The sequence below is a fragment of the Rhodnius prolixus genome, unplaced genomic scaffold (genome assembly GCF_049639745.1).
Source record: "Rhodnius prolixus isolate KJV_2025 unplaced genomic scaffold, Rpr scaffold_2, whole genome shotgun sequence".
Classification (NCBI taxonomy): domain Eukaryota; kingdom Metazoa; phylum Arthropoda; class Insecta; order Hemiptera; family Reduviidae; genus Rhodnius; species Rhodnius prolixus.
Window position 1 is genome coordinate 3,189,920 of NW_027411592.1, and position 22,380 is coordinate 3,212,299.

Consider the following 22,380-nt stretch of genomic DNA (forward strand, 5'->3'; position numbering starts at 1 on the left):
ACTATTCTCTACAATTTGATGAAGAAATCATTAAAATTTGACCAAAACAAAAAGAGATATTAAGGTTTGAAATTTGAACGAAATACAACTGCTCAAAACTATAACCTTTAAACCAAATTGTAGAGAATTGTATTCTTCATAACTGATGTAAACCGCTATGTTTTCGTCACAATAGTTAACGAGATATAAAGGTTTGAAATCTGAACGAAATACAACTGCACAAAACTTTAACCTTCAATATCTCATTAACTACTTTGACTAAAACATAGCGACTGATATCAGTTATAAAGAATACTATTCTTTACAATTTGATGAAGAATTCATTAAAATCTGACCAAAACAAAAAGAGATATAAAGGTTTAAAATTTGAACGAAATACAACTGCTCAAAATTACAACCTTCCATATCTCGTTAACTATTGTGACTAAAACATAGCGACTTAAATCAAACATGAAGAATACTATTCTCTACAATTTGATGAAGAAATCATTAAAATCTAACCAATACGAACAGAGATATAAAGGTTTGAAATTTGAACGAAATACAACTGCTCAAAACATTAACGTTCCATATCTCATCAACTATGGTGACTAAAACATAGCGACTTACGTCAGTTATAAGGAATAATATTCTTTACAATTTGATGAAGAATTCATTAAAAACTGACCAAAACAAAAAGAGATATAAAGGTTTAAAATTGGAAAAAATACAACTGCTCAAAATTACAACCTTCCATATCTCGTTAACTATTGTGACTAAAACATAGCGACTAATATCAGTTATAAAGAATACTATTCTTTAATATTCGATGAAGAATTCATTAAAATCTGACCAAAACAAAAAGAGATATAAAAGTTTGAATTTTGAACGAAATACAACTGCTCAAATTACAACTTAGTGACTTATATCAGTTATAAAGAATACTATTCTTTACAATTTGATGAAGAATTCATTAAAATCTGACCAAAACAAAAAGAGATATAAAGGATTGAAATTTGAACAAAATACAACTGCTCAAAATTACAACCTTCCATATCTCGTTAACTATTGTGACTAAAACATAGTGACTTATATCAGTTATAAAGAATACTATTCTTTACAATTTGATGAAGAATTCATTAAAATCTGATCAATTCGAAAAAAGAAATAAAGGCTTGAAATTTGAACGAAATACAACTGCACAAAATTTTAACCTTCAATATCTCATTAACTATTCTGACTAAAACATAGCGACTTACATCATTTATGAGGAATACTATTCTCTACAATTCGATGAAGAAATCATTAAAATCTAACCAATACGAACAGAGATATAAAGGTTTGAAATTTGAACGAAATACAACTGCTCAAAATTTTAACGTTCCATATCTCATTAACTGTGGTGACTAAAACATAGCGACTTACGTCAGTTATAAGGAATAATATTCTTTACAATTTGATGAAGAATTCATTAAAATCTGACCAAAACAAAAAGAGATATAAAGGTTTGAAATTTGAACAAAATACAACTGCTCAAAACTTTGACCTTATATATCTCATTACCTATTGTCACTAGAACATAGCGACTTATATCAGTCATATAGAATACTATTCTCTACAATTTGATGAAGAAATAATTAAAATCTGACCAAAACAAAAAGAGATATAAAGGTTTGAAATTTGAACGAAATACAACTGCTCAAAATTACAACCTTCCATATCCCGTTAACTACTGTGACTAAAACATAGCGACTTACATCAGTTATGAAGACTACTATTCTCTACAATTAGATGAAGAAATCATTAAAATCTGACCAATACGAAAAGAGATATAAAGGTTTGAAATTTGAACAAAATACAACTGCTCAAAATTTTGACCTTATATATCACATTAACTATTGTCACTAAAACATAGCGACTTATATCAGTCATATTGAATACTATTCTCTACAATTTGATGAAGAAATCATTAAAATTTGACCAAAACAAAAAGAGATATTAAGGTTTGAAATTTGAACGAAATACAACTGCTCAAAACTATAACCTTTAAACCAAATTGTAGAGAATTGTATTCTTCATAACTGATGTAAACCGCTATGTTTTCGTCACAATAGTTAACGAGATATAAAGGTTTGAAATCTGAACGAAATACAACTGCACAAAACTTTAACCTTCAATATCTCATTAACTACTTTGACTAAAACATAGCGACTGATATCAGTTATAAAGAATACTATTCTTTACAATTTGATGAAGAATTCATTAAAATCTGACCAAAACAAAAAGAGATATAAAGGTTTAAAATTTGAACGAAATACAACTGCTCAAAATTACAACCTTCCATATCTCGTTAACTATTGTGACTAAAACATAGCGACTTAAATCAAACATGAAGAATACTATTCTCTACAATTTGATGAAGAAATCATTAAAATCTAACCAATACGAACAGAGATATAAAGGTTTGAAATTTGAACGAAATACAACTGCTCAAAACATTAACGTTCCATATCTCATCAACTATGGTGACTAAAACATAGCGACTTACGTCAGTTATAAGGAATAATATTCTTTACAATTTGATGAAGAATTCATTAAAAACTGACCAAAACAAAAAGAGATATAAAGGTTTAAAATTGGAAAAAATACAACTGCTCAAAATTACAACCTTCCATATCTCGTTAACTATTGTGACTAAAACATAGCGACTAATATCAGTTATAAAGAATACTATTCTTTAATATTCGATGAAGAATTCATTAAAATCTGACCAAAACAAAAAGAGATATAAAAGTTTGAATTTTGAACGAAATACAACTGCTCAAATTACAACTTAGTGACTTATATCAGTTATAAAGAATACTATTCTTTACAATTTGATGAAGAATTCATTAAAATCTGACCAAAACAAAAAGAGATATAAAGGATTGAAATTTGAACAAAATACAACTGCTCAAAATTACAACCTTCCATATCTCGTTAACTATTGTGACTAAAACATAGTGACTTATATCAGTTATAAAGAATACTATTCTTTACAATTTGATGAAGAATTCATTAAAATCTGATCAATTCGAAAAAAGAAATAAAGGCTTGAAATTTGAACGAAATACAACTGCACAAAATTTTAACCTTCAATATCTCATTAACTATTCTGACTAAAACATAGCGACTTACATCATTTATGAGGAATACTATTCTCTACAATTCGATGAAGAAATCATTAAAATCTAACCAATACGAACAGAGATATAAAGGTTTGAAATTTGAACGAAATACAACTGCTCAAAATTTTAACGTTCCATATCTCATTAACTGTGGTGACTAAAACATAGCGACTTACGTCAGTTATAAGGAATAATATTCTTTACAATTTGATGAAGAATTCATTAAAATCTGACCAAAACAAAAAGAGATATAAAGGTTTGAAATTTGAACAAAATACAACTGCTCAAAACTTTGACCTTATATATCTCATTACCTATTGTCACTAGAACATAGCGACTTATATCAGTCATATAGAATACTATTCTCTACAATTTGATGAAGAAATAATTAAAATCTGACCAAAACAAAAAGAGATATAAAGGTTTGAAATTTGAACGAAATACAACTGCTCAAAATTACAACCTTCCATATCCCGTTAACTACTGTGACTAAAACATAGCGACTTACATCAGTTATGAAGACTACTATTCTCTACAATTAGATGAAGAAATCATTAAAATCTGACCAATACGAAAAGAGATATAAAGGTTTGAAATTTGAACAAAATACAACTGCTCAAAATTTTGACCTTATATATCACATTAACTATTGTCACTAAAACATAGCGACTTATATCAGTCATATTGAATACTATTCTCTACAATTTGATGAAGAAATCATTAAAATTTGACCAAAACAAAAAGAGATATTAAGGTTTGAAATTTGAACGAAATACAACTGCTCAAAACTATAACCTTTAAACCAAATTGTAGAGAATTGTATTCTTCATAACTGATGTAAACCGCTATGTTTTCGTCACAATAGTTAACGAGATATAAAGGTTTGAAATCTGAACGAAATACAACTGCACAAAACTTTAACCTTCAATATCTCATTAACTACTTTGACTAAAACATAGCGACTGATATCAGTTATAAAGAATACTATTCTTTACAATTTGATGAAGAATTCATTAAAATCTGACCAAAACAAAAAGAGATATAAAGGTTTAAAATTTGAACGAAATACAACTGCTCAAAATTACAACCTTCCATATCTCGTTAACTATTGTGACTAAAACATAGCGACTTAAATCAAACATGAAGAATACTATTCTCTACAATTTGATGAAGAAATCATTAAAATCTAACCAATACGAACAGAGATATAAAGGTTTGAAATTTGAACGAAATACAACTGCTCAAAACATTAACGTTCCATATCTCATCAACTATGGTGACTAAAACATAGCGACTTACGTCAGTTATAAGGAATAATATTCTTTACAATTTGATGAAGAATTCATTAAAAACTGACCAAAACAAAAAGAGATATAAAGGTTTAAAATTGGAAAAAATACAACTGCTCAAAATTACAACCTTCCATATCTCGTTAACTATTGTGACTAAAACATAGCGACTAATATCAGTTATAAAGAATACTATTCTTTAATATTCGATGAAGAATTCATTAAAATCTGACCAAAACAAAAAGAGATATAAAAGTTTGAATTTTGAACGAAATACAACTGCTCAAATTACAACTTAGTGACTTATATCAGTTATAAAGAATACTATTCTTTACAATTTGATGAAGAATTCATTAAAATCTGACCAAAACAAAAAGAGATATAAAGGATTGAAATTTGAACAAAATACAACTGCTCAAAATTACAACCTTCCATATCTCGTTAACTATTGTGACTAAAACATAGTGACTTATATCAGTTATAAAGAATACTATTCTTTACAATTTGATGAAGAATTCATTAAAATCTGATCAATTCGAAAAAAGAAATAAAGGCTTGAAATTTGAACGAAATACAACTGCACAAAATTTTAACCTTCAATATCTCATTAACTATTCTGACTAAAACATAGCGACTTACATCATTTATGAGGAATACTATTCTCTACAATTCGATGAAGAAATCATTAAAATCTAACCAATACGAACAGAGATATAAAGGTTTGAAATTTGAACGAAATACAACTGCTCAAAATTTTAACGTTCCATATCTCATTAACTGTGGTGACTAAAACATAGCGACTTACGTCAGTTATAAGGAATAATATTCTTTACAATTTGATGAAGAATTCATTAAAATCTGACCAAAACAAAAAGAGATATAAAGGTTTGAAATTTGAACAAAATACAACTGCTCAAAACTTTGACCTTATATATCTCATTACCTATTGTCACTAGAACATAGCGACTTATATCAGTCATATAGAATACTATTCTCTACAATTTGATGAAGAAATAATTAAAATCTGACCAAAACAAAAAGAGATATAAAGGTTTGAAATTTGAACGAAATACAACTGCTCAAAATTACAACCTTCCATATCCCGTTAACTACTGTGACTAAAACATAGCGACTTACATCAGTTATGAAGACTACTATTCTCTACAATTAGATGAAGAAATCATTAAAATCTGACCAATACGAAAAGAGATATAAAGGTTTGAAATTTGAACAAAATACAACTGCTCAAAATTTTGACCTTATATATCACATTAACTATTGTCACTAAAACATAGCGACTTATATCAGTCATATTGAATACTATTCTCTACAATTTGATGAAGAAATCATTAAAATTTGACCAAAACAAAAAGAGATATTAAGGTTTGAAATTTGAACGAAATACAACTGCTCAAAACTATAACCTTTAAACCAAATTGTAGAGAATTGTATTCTTCATAACTGATGTAAACCGCTATGTTTTCGTCACAATAGTTAACGAGATATAAAGGTTTGAAATCTGAACGAAATACAACTGCACAAACTTTAACCTTCAATATCTCATTAACTACTTTGACTAAAACATAGCGACTGATATCAGTTATAAAGAATACTATTCTTTACAATTTGATGAAGAATTCATTAAAATCTGACCAAAACAAAAAGAGATATAAAGGTTTAAAATTTGAACGAAATACAACTGCTCAAAATTACAACCTTCCATATCTCGTTAACTATTGTGACTAAAACATAGCGACTTAAATCAAACATGAAGAATACTATTCTCTACAATTTGATGAAGAAATCATTAAAATCTAACCAATACGAAAAGAGATATAAAGGTTTGAAATTTGAACGAAATACAACTGCTCAAAATTTTAACCTTCCGTATCACATTAACTATTGTGACTAAAACATAGCGACTTATATCAGTTATAAAGAATACTATTCCCTACAATTAGATGAAGAATTCATTAAAATCTGACCAAAACAAAAAGAGATATAAAGGTTTGAAATTTGAACGAAATACAACCGCTCAAAATTACAACCTTCCATATCCCGTTAACTACTGTGACTAAAACATAGCGAGTTACATCAGTTATGAAGAATACGATTCTCTACAATTAGATGAAGAAATCATTAAAATCTGACCAATACGAAAAGAGATATAAAGGTTTGAAATTTGAACAAAATACAACTGCTCAAAACATTGACCATATATATCTCAATAGCCTATTGTCACTAGAACATAGCGACTTATATCAGTCATATAGAATACTATTCTCTACAATTTGATGAAGAAATAATTAAAATCTGACAAAAACAAAAGGAGATATTAAGGTTTGAAATTTGAACGAAATACAACTGCTCAAAACTATAACCTTCAAACCAAATTGTAGAGAATTGTATTCTTCATAAGTGATGTAAACCGCTATGTTTTAGTCACAATAGTTATCGAGATATAAAGGTTTGAAATCTGAACGAAATACAACTGCACAAAACTTTAACCTTCAATATCTCATTAACTATTCTGACTAAAACATAGCGACTTACATTAGTTATGAGGAATACTATTCTCTACAATTTGATGAAGAAATCATTAAAATCTAACCAATACGAACAGAGATATAAAGGTTTGAAATTTGAACGAAATACAACTGCTCAAAATTTTAACGTTCCATATCTCATTAACTGTGGTGACTAAAACATAGCGACTTACGTCAGTTATAAGGAATAATATTCTTTACAATTCGTTGAAGAATTCATTAAAATCTGACCAAAACAAAAAGAGATATAAAGGTTTGAAATTTGAACAAAATACAACTGCTCAAAACTTTGACCTTATATATCTCATTACCTATTGTCACTAGAACATAGCGACTTATATCAGTCATATAGAATACTATTCTCTACAATTTGATGAAGAAATAATTAAAATCTGACCAAAACAAAAAGAGATATTAAGGTTTGAAATTTGAACGAAATACAACTACTCAAAACTATAACCTTCAAACCAAATTGTAGAGAATTGTACTCTTCATAACTGATGTAAACCGCTATGTTTTAGTCACAATAGTTATCGTGATATAAAGGTTTGAAATCTGAACGAAATACAACTGCACAAAACTTTAACCTTCAATATCTCATTAACTATTCTGACTAAAACATAGCGACTTCCATCAGTTATGAGGAATACTATTCTCTACAATTTGATGAAGAAATCATTAAAATCTAACCAATACGAACAGAGATATAAAGGTTTGAAATTTGAACGAAATACAACTGCTCAAAATTTTTAACGTTCCATATCTCATTAACTATGGTGTCTAAAACATAGCGACTTACGTCAGTTATAAGGAATAATATTCTTTACAATTTGATGAAGAATTCATTAAAATCTGACCAAAACAAAAAGAGATATAAAGGTTTGAAATTTGAACAAAATACAACTGCTCAAAATTACAACCTTCCATATCTCGTTAACTATTGTGACTAAAACATAGCGACTTATATCAGTTATAAAGAATACTATTCTTTACAATTTGATGAAGAATTCATTAAAATCTGACAAAAACAAAAAGAGATATAAAGGTTTGAAATTTGAACGAAATACAACTGCTCAAAACATTGACCTTCTATATCTCATTAACTATTGTGACTAAAACATAGCGAGTTACGTCAGTTATAAGGAATACTATTTTTTACAATTTGATGAAGAATTCATTAAAATCTGACCAAAACAAAAAGAGGTATAAAGGTTTAAATTTGAACGAAATACAACTGCTCAAAACTTTAACCTTCAATATCTCATTAACTATTCTGACTAAAACATAGCGACTTACATCAGTTATGAGGAATACTATTCTCTACAATTTGATGAAGAAATCATTAAAATCTAACCAATACGAACAGAGATATAAAGGTTTGAAATTTGAACGAAATACAAATGCTCAAAATTACAACCTTCCATATCTCGTTAACTATTGTGACTAAAACATAGCGACTTATATCAGTTATAAAGAATACTATTCTTTACAATTTGATGAAGAATTCATTAAAATCTGACAAAAACAAAAAGAGATATAAAGGTTTGAAATTTGAACGAAATACAACTGCTCAAAACATTGACCTTCTATATCTCATTAACTATTGTGACTAAAACATAGCGAGTTACGTCAGTTATAAGGAATACTATTTTTTACAATTTGATGAAGAATTCATTAAAATCTGACCAAAACAAAAAGAGGTATAAAGGTTTGAAATTTGAACGAAATACAACTGCTCAAAACTTTAACCTTCCATATCTCGTTAACTATTGTAACTAAAACATAGCAACTTACATCAATTATGAAGAATACCATTCCTTACAATTTGATGAAGAATTCATTAAAATCTGACCAAAACAAAAAGAGATATAAAGGTTTGAAATTTGAACAAAATACAACTGCTCAAAATTACAACCTTCCATATCTCGTTAACTATTGTGACTAAAACATAGCGACTTATATCAGTTATAAAGAATACTATTCCCTACAATTTGATAAAGAATTCATTAAAATCTGACCAAAAGAAAAAGAGATATAAAGGTTTGAAATTTGAACGAAATACAACTGTTCAAAACTTTGACCTTCAATATCTCATTAACTATTGTGACTAAAACATAGTGACTTATATCAGTTATAAAGAATACTATTCTTTACAATTTGATGAAGAATTCATTAAAATCTGACCAAAACAAAAAGAGATATAAAGGTTTGAAATTTGAACAAAATACAACTGCTCAAAATTACAACCTTCCATATCTCGTTAACTATTGTGACTAAAACATAGCGACTTATATCAGTTATAAAGAATACTATTCTTTACAATTTGATGAAGAATTCATTAAAATCTGACAAAAACAAAAAGAGATATAAAGGTTTGAAATTTGAACGAAATACAACTGCTCAAAACATTGACCTTCTATATCTCATTAACTATTGTGACTAAAACATAGCGAGTTACGTCAGTTATAAGGAATACTATTTTTTACAATTTGATGAAGAATTCATTAAAATCTGACCAAAACAAAAAGAGGTATAAAGGTTTAAATTTGAACGAAATACAACTGCTCAAAACTTTAACCTTCAATATCTCATTAACTATTCTGACTAAAACATAGCGACTTACATCAGTTATGAGGAATACTATTCTCTACAATTTGATGAAGAAATCATTAAAATCTAACCAATACGAACAGAGATATAAAGGTTTGAAATTTGAACGAAAGACAACTGCTCAAAACGTTAACGTTCCATATCTCATTAACTATTGTGACTAAAACATAGTGACTTATATCATTTATAAAGAATAATATTCTTTTCAATTTGATGAAGAATTCATTAAAATCTGACCAAAACAAAAAGAGATATAAAGGTTTGAAATTTGAACAAAATACAACTGCTCAAAATTACAACCTTCCATATCTCGTTAACTATTGTGACTAAAACATAGCGACTTATATCAGTTATAAAGAATACTATTCCCTACAATTTGATAAAGAATTCATTAAAATCTGACCAAAAGAAAAAGAGATATAAAGGTTTGAAATTTGAACGAAATACAACTGTTCAAAACTTTGACCTTCAATATCTCATTAACTATTGTGACTAAAACATAGTGACTAATATCAGTTATAAAGAATACTATTTTTTACAATTTGATGAAGAATTCATTAAAATCTGACCAAAACAAAAAGAGATATAAAGGTTTGAAATTTGAACAAAATACAACTGCTCAAAATTACAACCTTCCATATCTCGTTAACTATTGTGACTAAAACATAGCGACTTATATCAGTTATAAAGAATACTATTCTTTACAATTTGATGAAGAATTCATTAAAATCTGACAAAAACAAAAAGAGATATAAAGGTTTGAAATTTGAACGAAATACAACTGCTCAAAACATTGACCTTCTATAACTCATTAACTATTGTGACTAAAACATAGCGAGTTACGTCAGTTATAAGGAATACTATTTTTTACAATTTGATGAAGAATTCATTAAAATCTGACCAAAACAAAAAGAGGTATAAAGGTTCGAAATTTGAACGAAATACAACTGCTCAAAACTTTAACCTTCCATATCTCGTTAACTATTGTAACTAAAACATAGCGACTTACATCAATTATGAAGAATACCATTCCTTACAATTTGATGAAGAATTCATTAAAATCTGACCAAAACAAAAAGAGATATAAAGGTTTGAAATTTGAACAAAATACAACTGCTCAAAATTATAACCTTCCATATCTCGTTAACTATTGTGACTAAAACATAGCGACTTACATCACTTATAAAGAATACAATTCTCTACAATTAGATGAAGAAATCATTAAAATCTGACAAATACGAAAAGAGATATAAAGGTTTGAAATTTGATCAAAATACAACTGCTCAAAACTTTGACCTTATATATCTCATTAACTATTGTCACTAAAACATAGCGACTTATATCAATTATAAAGAATACTATTCCCTACAATTTGATGAAGAATTCATTAAAATCTCATCAATTCGAAAAGAGAAATAAAGGCTTGAAATTTGAACAAAATACAACTGCTCAAAACTTTGACCTACTATATCACATTAACTATTGTGACTAAAACATAGCGACTTACATCAGTTATAAAGAATACTATTCCCTACAATTTGATAAAGAATTCATTAAAATCTGACCAAAAGAAAAAGAGATATGAAGGTTTGAAATTTGAACGAAATACAACTGCTCAACACTTTAACCTTCAATATCTCATTAACTATTGTGACTATAACATAGCGACTAACATCAGTTATGAAGAATACTATTCTCTACAATTAGATGAAGAAATCATTAAAATCTGACCAATACGAAAAGAGATATAAAGGTTTGAAATTTGAACAAAATACAACTGCTCAAAATTTTGACCTTATATATCACATTAACTATTGTGACTAAAACATAGCGACTTAAATCAAATATGAAGAATACTATTCTCTACAATTTGATGAAGAAATCATTAAAATCTAACCAAAAGAAAAAGAGATATAAAGGTTTGAAATTTGAATGAAATACAACTGCTCAAAATTACAACCTTCCATATCCCGTTAACTACTGTGACTAAAACATAGCGACTTACATCAGTTATGAAGACTACTATTCTCTACAATTAGATGAAGAAATCATTAAAATCTGACCAATACGAAAAGAGATATAAAGGTTTGAAATTTGAACAAAATACAACTGCTCAAAATTTTGACCTTATATATCACATTAACTATTGTCACTAAAACATAGCGACTTATATCAGTCATATTGAATACTATTCTCTACAATTTGATGAAGAAATAATTAAAATCTGACCAAAACAAAAGGAGATATTAAGGTTTGAAATTTGAACGAAATACAACTGCTCAAAACTTTAACCTTCAATATCTCATTAACTATTCTGACTAAAACATAGCGACTTACATCAGTTATGAGGAATACTATTCTCTACAATTTGATGAAGAAATCATTAAAATCTAACCAATACGAACAGAGATATAAAGGTTTGAAATTTGAACGAAATACAACTGCTCAAAACGTTAACGTTCCATATCTCATTAACTATTGTGACTAAAACATAGTGACTTATATCATTTATAAAGAATAATATTCTTTTCAATTTGATGAAGAATTCATTAAAATCTGACCAAAACAAAAAGAGATATAAAGGTTTGAAATTTGAACAAAATACAACTGCTCAAAATTACAACCTTCCATATCTCGTTAACTATTGTGACTAAAACATAGCGACTTATTTCAGTTATAAAGAATACTATTCCCTACAATTTGATAAAGAATTCATTAAAATCTGACCAAAAGAAAAAGAGATATAAAGGTTTGAAATTTGAACGAAATACAACTGTTCAAAATTTTGACCTTCAATATCTCATTAACTATTGTGACTAAAACATAGTGACTAATATCAGTTATAAAGAATACTATTCTTTACAATTTGATGAAGAATTCATTAAAATCTGACCAAAACAAAACGAGATATAAAGGTTTGAAATTTGAACAAAATACAACTGCTCAAAATTACAACCTTCCATATCTCGTTAACTATTGTGACTAAAACATAGCGACTTATATCAGTTATAAAGAATACCATTCTTTACAATTTGATGAAGAATTCATTAAAATCTGACAAAAACAAAAAGAGATATAAAGGTTTGAAATTTGAACGAAATACAACTGCTCAAAACATTGACCTTCTATATCTCATTAACTATTGTGACTAAAACATAGCGAGTTACGTCAGTTATAAGGAATACTATTTTTTACAATTTGATGAAGAATTCATTAAAATCTGACCAAAACAAAAAGAGGTATAAAGGTTCGAAATTTGAACGAAATACAACTGCTCAAAACTTTAACCTTCCATATCTCGTTAACTATTGTAACTAAAACATAGCGACTTACATCAATTATGAAGAATACCATTCCTTACAATTTGATGAAGAATTCATTAAAATCTGACCAAAACAAAAAGAGATATAAAGGTTTGAAATTTGAACAAAATACAACTGCTCAAAATTATAACCTTCCATATCTCGTTAACTATTGTGACTAAAAAATAGCGACTTACATCAGTTATGGAGAATACAATTCTCTACAATTAGATGAAGAAATCATTAAAATCTGACCAATACGAAAAGAGATATAAAGGTTTGAAATTTGATCAAAATACAACTGCTCAAAACTTTGACCTTATATATCTCATTAACTATTGTCACTAAAACATAGCGACTTATATCAATTATAAAGAATACTATTCCCTACAATTTGATGAAGAATTCATTAAAATCTCATCAATTCGAAAAGAGAAATAAAGGCTTGAAATTTGAACAAAATACAACTGCTCAAAACTTTGACCTTCTATATCACATTAACTATTGTGACTAAAACATAGCGACTTATATCAGTTATAAAGAATACTATTCCCTACAATTTGATAAAGAATTCATTAAAATCTGACCAAAAGAAAAAGAGATATGAAGGTTTGAAATTTGAACGAAATACAACTGCTCAACACTTTAACCTTCAATATCTCATTAACTATTGTGACTATAACATAGCGACTAACATCAGTTATGAAGAATACTATTCTCTACAATTAGATGAAGAAATCATTAAAATCTGACCAATACGAAAAGAGATATAAAGGTTTGAAATTTGAACAAAATACAACTGCTCAAAATTTTGACCTTATATATCACATTAACTATTGTGACTAAAACATAGCGACTTAAATCAAATATGAAGAATACTATTCTCTACAATTTGATGAAGAAATCATTAAAATCTAACCAATACGAAAAGAGATATAAAGGTTTGAAATTTGAACGAAATACAACTGCTCAAAATTTTAACCTTCCATATCACATTAACTATTGTGACTAAAACATAGCGACTTATATCAGTTATAAAGAATACTATTCCCTACAATTTGATAAAGAATTCATTAAAATCTGACCAAAACAAAAAGAGATATAAAGGTTTGAAATTTGAACGAAATACAACTGCTCAAAATTACAACCTTCCATATCCCGTTAACTACTGTGACTAAAACATAGCGAGTTACATCAGTTATGAAGAATACGATTCTCTATAATTAGATGAAGAAATCATTAAAATCTGACCAATACGAAAAGAGATATAAAGGTTTGAAATTTGAACAAAATACAACTGCTCAAAACTTTGACCTTATATATCTCATTACCTATTGTCACTAGAACATAGCGACTTATATCAGTTATAAAGAATACTATTCTTTACAATTTGATGAAGAATTCATTAAAATCTGACCAAAACAAAAAGAGATATAAAGGTTTAAAATTTGAACAAAATACAACTGCTCAAAATTACAACCTTCCATATCTCGTTAACTATTGTGACTAAAACATAGCGACTTATATCAGTTATAAAGAATACTATTCTTTACAATTTGATGAAGAATTCATTAAAATCTGACCAAAAAAAAAAGAGATATAAAGGTTTGAAATTTGAACGAAATACAACTGCTCAAAACTTTGACCTTCTATATCTCATTAACTATTGTGACTAAAACATAGCGAGTTACGTCAGTTATAAGGAATACTATTTTTTACAATTTGATGAAGAATTCATTAAAATCAGACCAAAACAAAAAGAGGTATAAAGGTTTGAAATTTGAACGAAATACAACTGCTCAAAACTTTAACCTTCAATATCTCGTTAACTATTGTAACTAAAACATAGCGACTTACATCAATTATGGAGAATACAATTCTCTACAATTAGATGAAGAAATCATTAAAATCTGACCAATACGAAAAGAGATATAAAGGTTTGAAATTTGATCAAAATACAACTGCTCAAAACTTTGACCTTATATATCTCATTAACTATTGTCACTAAAACATAGCGACTTATATCAATTATAAAGAATACTATTCCCTACAATTTGATGAAGAATTCATTAAAATCTTATCAATTCGAAAAGAGAAATAAAGGCTTGAAATTTGAACAAAATACAACTGCTCAAAACTTTGACCTTCTATATCTCGTTAACTATTGTCACTAAAACATAGCAACTTACGTAAGTTATAAGAAATATTATTCTCTACTATTTGATGAAGAAATCATTAATATCTGACCAAAACAAAAATAGATATAAAGGTTTGAAATTTGAACGAAATATTACTGCTCAAAACTTTAACCTTCCATATCTCTATAACTATTGTGACTAAAACATAGCGACTTATATCAGTCATATAGAATGCTATTCTCTACAATTTGATGAAGAAATCATTAATATCTAACCAAAACAAAAAGAGATATAAAGGTTTGAAATTTGAACGAAATACAACTGCTCAAAACTTTGACCTTCAATATCTCATTAACTATTGTGACTAAAACATAGTGACTTATATCAGTTATAATGAATACTATTCCCTACAATTTGATAAAGAATTCATTAAAATCTGCCCAATAAGAAAAGAGATATAAAGGCTTGAATTTTGAACAAAATACAACTGCTCAAAACTTTAACCTTCAAAATCTCATTATTTATTGTCACTAAAGTATAGCGACATTTAGCAGTTATAAAGAATACTATTCTTTACAATTTGGTGAAGAATTCATTAAAATCTGACCAATACTAAAAGAGATATAAAGGCTTGAAATTTGAACAAAATACAACTGCTCAAAACTTTGACCTTCTATATCTCATTAACTATTGTCATTAAAACATTGCTACTTATACCTGTTATAAAAAATACTATTCTCTACAATTTGATGAAGAAATCATTAAAATCTGACCAATACGAAAAGAGATATAAAGGTTTGAAAATTGAACAAAATACAACTGCTCAAAATTTTGACCTTATATATCTCATTAACTATTGTCACTAAAACATAGCGACTTACATCAATTATGAAGAATACTATTCTCTTCAATTTGATGAAGAAATCATTAAATCTAACCAATACGAAAAGAGATATAAAGGTTTGAAATTTGAACGAAATACAACTGCTCAAAATTACAACCTTCCATATCCCGTTAACTACTATGACTAAAACATAGCGACTTACATCAGTTATGAAGAATACTATTCTCTACAATTAGATGAAGAAATCATTAAAATCTGACCAATACGAAAAGAGATATAAAGGTTTGAAATTTGAACAAAATACAACTGCTCAAAATTTTGACCTTATATATCACATTAACTATTGTCACTAAAACATAGCGACTTATATCAGTCATATAGAATACTATTCTCTACAATTTGATGAAGAAATCATTAAAATTTGACCAAAACAAAAAGAGATATTAAGGTTTGAAATTTGAACGAAATACAACTGCTCAAAACTATAATTTTCAAACCAAATTGTAGAGAATTGTATTCTTCATAACTGATGTAAACCGCTGTTTTAGTCACAATAGTTAACGAGATATGAAGGTTTGAAATCTGAACGAAATACAACTGCACAAAACTTTAACCTTCAATATCTCATTAACTATTCTGACTAAAACATAGCGACTTACATCAGTTATGAGGAATACTATTCTCTACAATTTGATGAAGAAATCATTAAAATCTAACCAATACGAACAGAGATATAAAGGTTTGAAATTTGAACGAAATACAACTGCTCAAAACTTTAACCTTCCATATCTCGTTAACTATTGTAACTAAAACATAGCGACTTACATCAGTTATAAAGAATACTATTCTTTACAATTTGATGAAGGATTCATTAAAATCTGAGCAAAACAAAAAGAGGTATAAAGGTTTGAAATTTGAACGAAATACAACTGCTCAAAACTTTAACCTTCCATATCTCGTTAACTATTGTAACTAAAACATAGCGACTTATATCAGTCATATAGAATACTATTCTCTACAATTTGATGAAGAAATCATTAAAATCTAACCAAAACAAAAAGAGATATTAAGGTTTGAAATTTGAACAAAATACAACTGCTCAAAATTACAACCTTCCATATCTCGTTAACTATTGTGACTAAAACATAGCGACTTATATCAGTTATAAAGAATATTATTCTTTACAATTTGATGAAGAATTCATTAAAATCTGAGCAAAACAAAAAGAGGTATAAAGGTTTGAAATCTGAACGAAATACAACTGCACAAAACTTTAACCTTCAATATCTCATTAACTATTCTGACTAAAACATAGCGACTTACATCAGTTATGAGGAATACTATTCTCTACAATTTGATGAAGAAATCATTAAAATCTAACCAATACGAACAGAGATATAAAGGTTTGAAATTTGAACGAAATACAACTGCTCAAAACTTTAACCTTCCATATCTCGTTAACTATTGTAACTAAAACATAGCGACTTACATCAGTTATAAAGAATACTATTCTTTACAATTTGATGAAGAATTCATTAAAATCTGAGCAAAACAAAAAGAGGTATAAAGGTTTGAAATTTGAACGAAATACAACTGCTCAAAACTTTAACCTTCCATATCTCGTTAACTATTGTCACTAAAACATAGCGACTTATATCAGTCATATAGAATACTATTCTCTACAATTTGATGAAGAAATCATTAAAATTTGACCAAAACAAAAAGAGATATTAAGGTTTGAAATTTGAACGAAATACAACTGCTCAAAACTATAATTTTCAAACCAAATTGTAGAGAATTGTATTCTTCATAACTGATGTAAACCGCTGTTTTAGTCACAATAGTTAACGAGATATGAAGGTTTGAAATCTGAACGAAATACAACTGCACAAAACTTTAACCTTCAATATCTCATTAACTATTCTGACTAAAACATAGCGACTTACATCAGTTATGAGGAATACTATTCTCTACAATTTGATGAAGAAATCATTAAAATCTAACCAATACGAACAGAGATATAAAGGTTTGAAATTTGAACGAAATACAACTGCTCAAAACTTTAACCTTCCATATCTCGTTAACTATTGTAACTAAAACATAGCGACTTACATCAGTTATAAAGAATACTATTCTTTACAATTTGATGAAGAATTCATTAAAATCTGAGCAAAACAAAAAGAGGTATAAAGGTTTGAAATTTGAACGAAATACAACTGCTCAAAACTTTAACCTTCCATATCTCGTTAACTATTGTAACTAAAACATAGCGACTTACATCAATTATGAAGAATACTATTCTCTACAATTTGATGAAGAATTCATTAAAATCTGACCAAAACAAAAAGAGATATAAAGGTTTGAAATTTGAACAAAATACAACTGCTCAAAATTACAACCTTCCATATCTCGTTAACTATTGTGACTAAAACATAGCGACTTATATCAGTTATAAAGAATATTATTCTTTACAATTTGATGAAGAATTCATTAAAATCTGAGCAAAACAAAAAGAGGTATAAAGGTTTGAAATTTGAACGAAATACAACTGCTCAAAATTACAACCTTCCATATCTCGTTAACTATTGTGACTAAAACATAGCGACTTTCATCAATTATGAAGAATACTATTCTCTACAATTTGATGGATAAATCATTAAAATCTAACCAAAACAAAAAGAGATATAAAGGTTTGAAATTTGAACGAAATACAACTGCTCAAAACTTTGACCTTCAATATCTCATTAACTATTGTGACTAAAACATAGTGACTTATATCAGTTATAAAGAATACTATTCCCTACAATTTGATAAAGAATTCATTAAAATCTGCCCAATAAGAAAAGAGATATAAAGGCTTGAATTTTGAATAAAATACAACTGCTCAAAACTTTAACCTTCAAAATCTCATTATTTATTGTCACTAAAGTATAGCGACATTTAGCAGTTATAAAGAATACTATTCTTTACAATTTGGTGAAGAATTCATTAAAATCTGACCAATACTAAAAGAGATATAAAGGCTTGAAATTTGAACAAAATACAACTGCTCAAAACTTTGACCTTCTATATCTCATTAACTATTGTCATTAAAACATTGCTACTTATACCTGTTATAAAAAATACTATTCTCAGCAATTTGATAAAGAATGCAATTAAGTCTGATTAATAGAAAAACGGATATTAGTGATTGAAATTTGAACCAAATGCAAAACCCAAAAACTTTAACCCTCTATATCTTAATAACTATTATCACTAAAACATTGCTACTTATACCTGTTATAAAGATTACTATTCTCAGCAATTCGATAAAGAATTCAATAAAGTCTGATTAATAGAAAAACGGATATTAGTGATTGAAATTTGAACCAAATGCAAAACCCAAAAACTTTAACCCTCTATATCTTAATAACTATTATCACTAAAACATTGCTACTTATACCTGTTATAAAGAATACTATTCTCAGCAATTCGATAAAGAATTCAATAAAGTCTGATTAATAGAAAAACGGATATTAGTGATTGAAATTTGAACCAAATGCAAAACCCAAAAACTTTAACCCTCTATATCTTAATAACTATTATCACTAAAACATTGCTACTTATACCTGTTATAAAGATTACTATTCTCAGCAATTCGATAAAGAATTCAATAAAGTCTGATTAATAGAAAAACGGATATTACTGATTGAAATTTGAACCAAATGCAAAACCCAAAAACTTTAACCCTCTATATCTTAATAACTATTATCACTAAAACATTGCTACTTATACCTGTTATAAAGAATACTATTCTCAGCAATTCGATAAAGAATTCAATAAAGTCTGATTAATAGAAAAACGGATATTACTGATTGAAATTTGAACCAAATGCAAAACCCAAAAACTTTAACCCTCTATATCTTAATAACTATTATCACTAAAACATTGCTACTTATACCTGTTATAAAGAATACTATACTCAGCAATTTGATAAAGAATTCAATAAAGTCTGATTAATAGAAAAACGGATATTACTGATTGAAATTTGAACCAAATGCAAAACCCAAAAACTTTAACCCTCTATATCTTAATAACTATTATCACTAAAACATTGCTACTTATACCTGTTATAAAGAATACTATTCTCAGCAATTCGATAAAGAATTCAATAAAGTCTGATTAATAGAAAAACGGATATTACTGATTGAAATTTGAACCAAATGCAAAACCCAAAAACTTTAACCCTCTATATCTTAATAACTATTATCACTAAAACATTGCTACTTATACCTGTTATAAAGAATACTATTCTCAGCAATTCGATAAAGAATTCAATAAAGTCTGACCAAAACAAAAAGAGATATAAAGATTTGAAATTTGAACGAAATACAACTGCTTAAAATTACAACCTTCCATATCTCGTTAACTATTGTGACTAAAACATAGCGACTTACATCAATTATGGAGAATACAATTCTCTACAATTAGATGAAGAAATCATTAAAATCTTTCCTATTTCGGGAGCTTAGCTTAAACGGACTCCATTTCAGCCAATTAAAATTTTACATTTTCGCGTGTACAATTTAAAATGATCCGTATAGTTTATAAATTAAGTATATTATAATTTTATATGCTGGTTTCGTTTCTAATTCACATTTCTATTTTATTTTGACTTTGCGACGGATATATTGACTGGGCCGCAAAAATGTTCATCTTGGGCCGCGAGTTTGACACCCCTGTGCTCAAGTTATAAAATAAGTTACCCGTCGTTTTATAATGATTACATATTTTTTTATTTTTGTTCGCAAGGCCAGTGAATAATACTGCTTTTTTATTTAAATTTTAACTTTTATAGTGAATATGAAAAACAAAAACATGGTATGCACTATTTTTCCAAAAGAAATAGTATATCAAGCTATCTAGCGGCATTCGTTGCAATTACTTGGAAAGGTTGAATTAAAAGAGGCTATGTGGTGGAATATTGGTGTTTGATAAGGTATTTAAGAGTGACTATAACCTCTTAGTTTGTTACCGTACAGGACGTGTGATGTTGAACTAAGTTGATAGTGATGTGAGTAAGTTGTTTATAATCTGTTTAATAGTTTCTAGTAGATTTTAACCATGAGATACGCTCAGCTAGTTATTGGTCCAGCCGGTAGTGGAAAATCCACTTATTGTGCTGCGGTCGTTCAACATTTCGCCGCCTGTAGAAAAGTGATTGAAGTGGTAAACCTAGATCCGGCTGCTGAATATTTTTCTTACGAACCACTAGCAGATATTCGTGAATTAATCCACGTTGATGATGCTATGGAAGATGAAGATTTAAAATTTGGTCCAAATGGGGCTCTGGTTTTTTGTATGGAATATTTTTTAGAAAATCCAGAATGGTTGAAAGATAAACTGGGCGAGGATGATGATGATTATATTATATTTGATTGTCCCGGTCAAATAGAATTATACACACATATGACGACAGTGAAACAGTTTATCTCTCTGCTGAGGGACATGAACTTTCACATTTGTGCTGTATTCTTGATTGATAGCCAGTTCATGGTTGACGGTACGAAATTCTTGTCCGGCACAATGGCAGCACTTTCTGTGATGGTGAATTTGGAAGTGCCACATGTGAATGTACTAAGTAAAATGGATTTGTTGAGTAAATCAGCTAGGTCAAAGATAGATTGTTATTTAGACCCTGATCCTCATACTCTTATCGGTGAAGTTGAATCCAATTCTCGTTGGAATCGCAAGTATAGAAAATTAACAGAAAGCATAGGAAAAATTATAGACGATTATAGTTTAGTTAGATTTATCCCTTTAAATTTGAAAAATGAGGAAAATCTGGCTGACTTACAACTCACAATTGACAATATTATTCAGTATGGCGAAGAAGCTGATGTTAAAATGAGAGATTTCGACTACCCAGATCCGGATAATGAAAATGTGGATGATTAAGATTTAATTTTCACTAAATAACCAACAATAATATAAATTGTTTTTCAAATAAAAATTTTATATAAAGCATTTTTTTTAAGTGTACACTAAACTAAGTGGACCCTTTACTGACACCTTTTTTAGTACTCGTGGGCCAAGAGCAAGTTTTTTCTGTTCACCCATTCCACTAAATCAAGACAGCTTTTGTTCTATCAATAGATTTGTACGTAAACTGTAAATTCGTTAGTTGTTAAAATGATTTAGCTGGGCTTATTCGTTGGTGGAACTGTCCTGCAGTATACAGGCGTGCCCTTAGGGACGACTAGGTGTCTGTAGTAATGGCTAGTCCACTGATAATAACTCAAAATGATTCGGAGTTATTCATTACAACCTTTAAAATTTGTCATAATTTTCTTTTAACGTAGATCAACCAACGTACCTCCCAGTTAATTCCAGATGAGATTGCTTGTTTACATCAGCCTGATTGAATCAAGATGGTGGTAATCTTAGAACCTGATGGTAAGTGCTAAGTCTTCCACATATTTGATTGATGGACATCTCAATTCATGATTTTTTTTTAGAGTCTTCA

General features: G+C 28.1%; 2 protein-coding genes across 2 annotated transcripts in view; one reads left to right on the forward strand and one right to left on the reverse strand.

Annotated features, from left to right (window-relative positions):
* LOC141450261 (uncharacterized) overlaps positions 1 to 22,380 on the reverse strand; it is a 63,762-nt gene that overhangs the window by 13,893 nt on the left and 27,489 nt on the right. The window lies entirely within an intron of this gene.
* On the forward strand, positions 20,814 to 21,881 carry LOC141450270 (GPN-loop GTPase 3). Its single transcript, XM_074120510.1, has one exon. It carries the CDS (start codon positions 20,979 to 20,981, stop codon positions 21,810 to 21,812), a length of 834 nt encoding a protein of 277 aa, XP_073976611.1. The 5' UTR covers positions 20,814 to 20,978; the 3' UTR covers positions 21,813 to 21,881.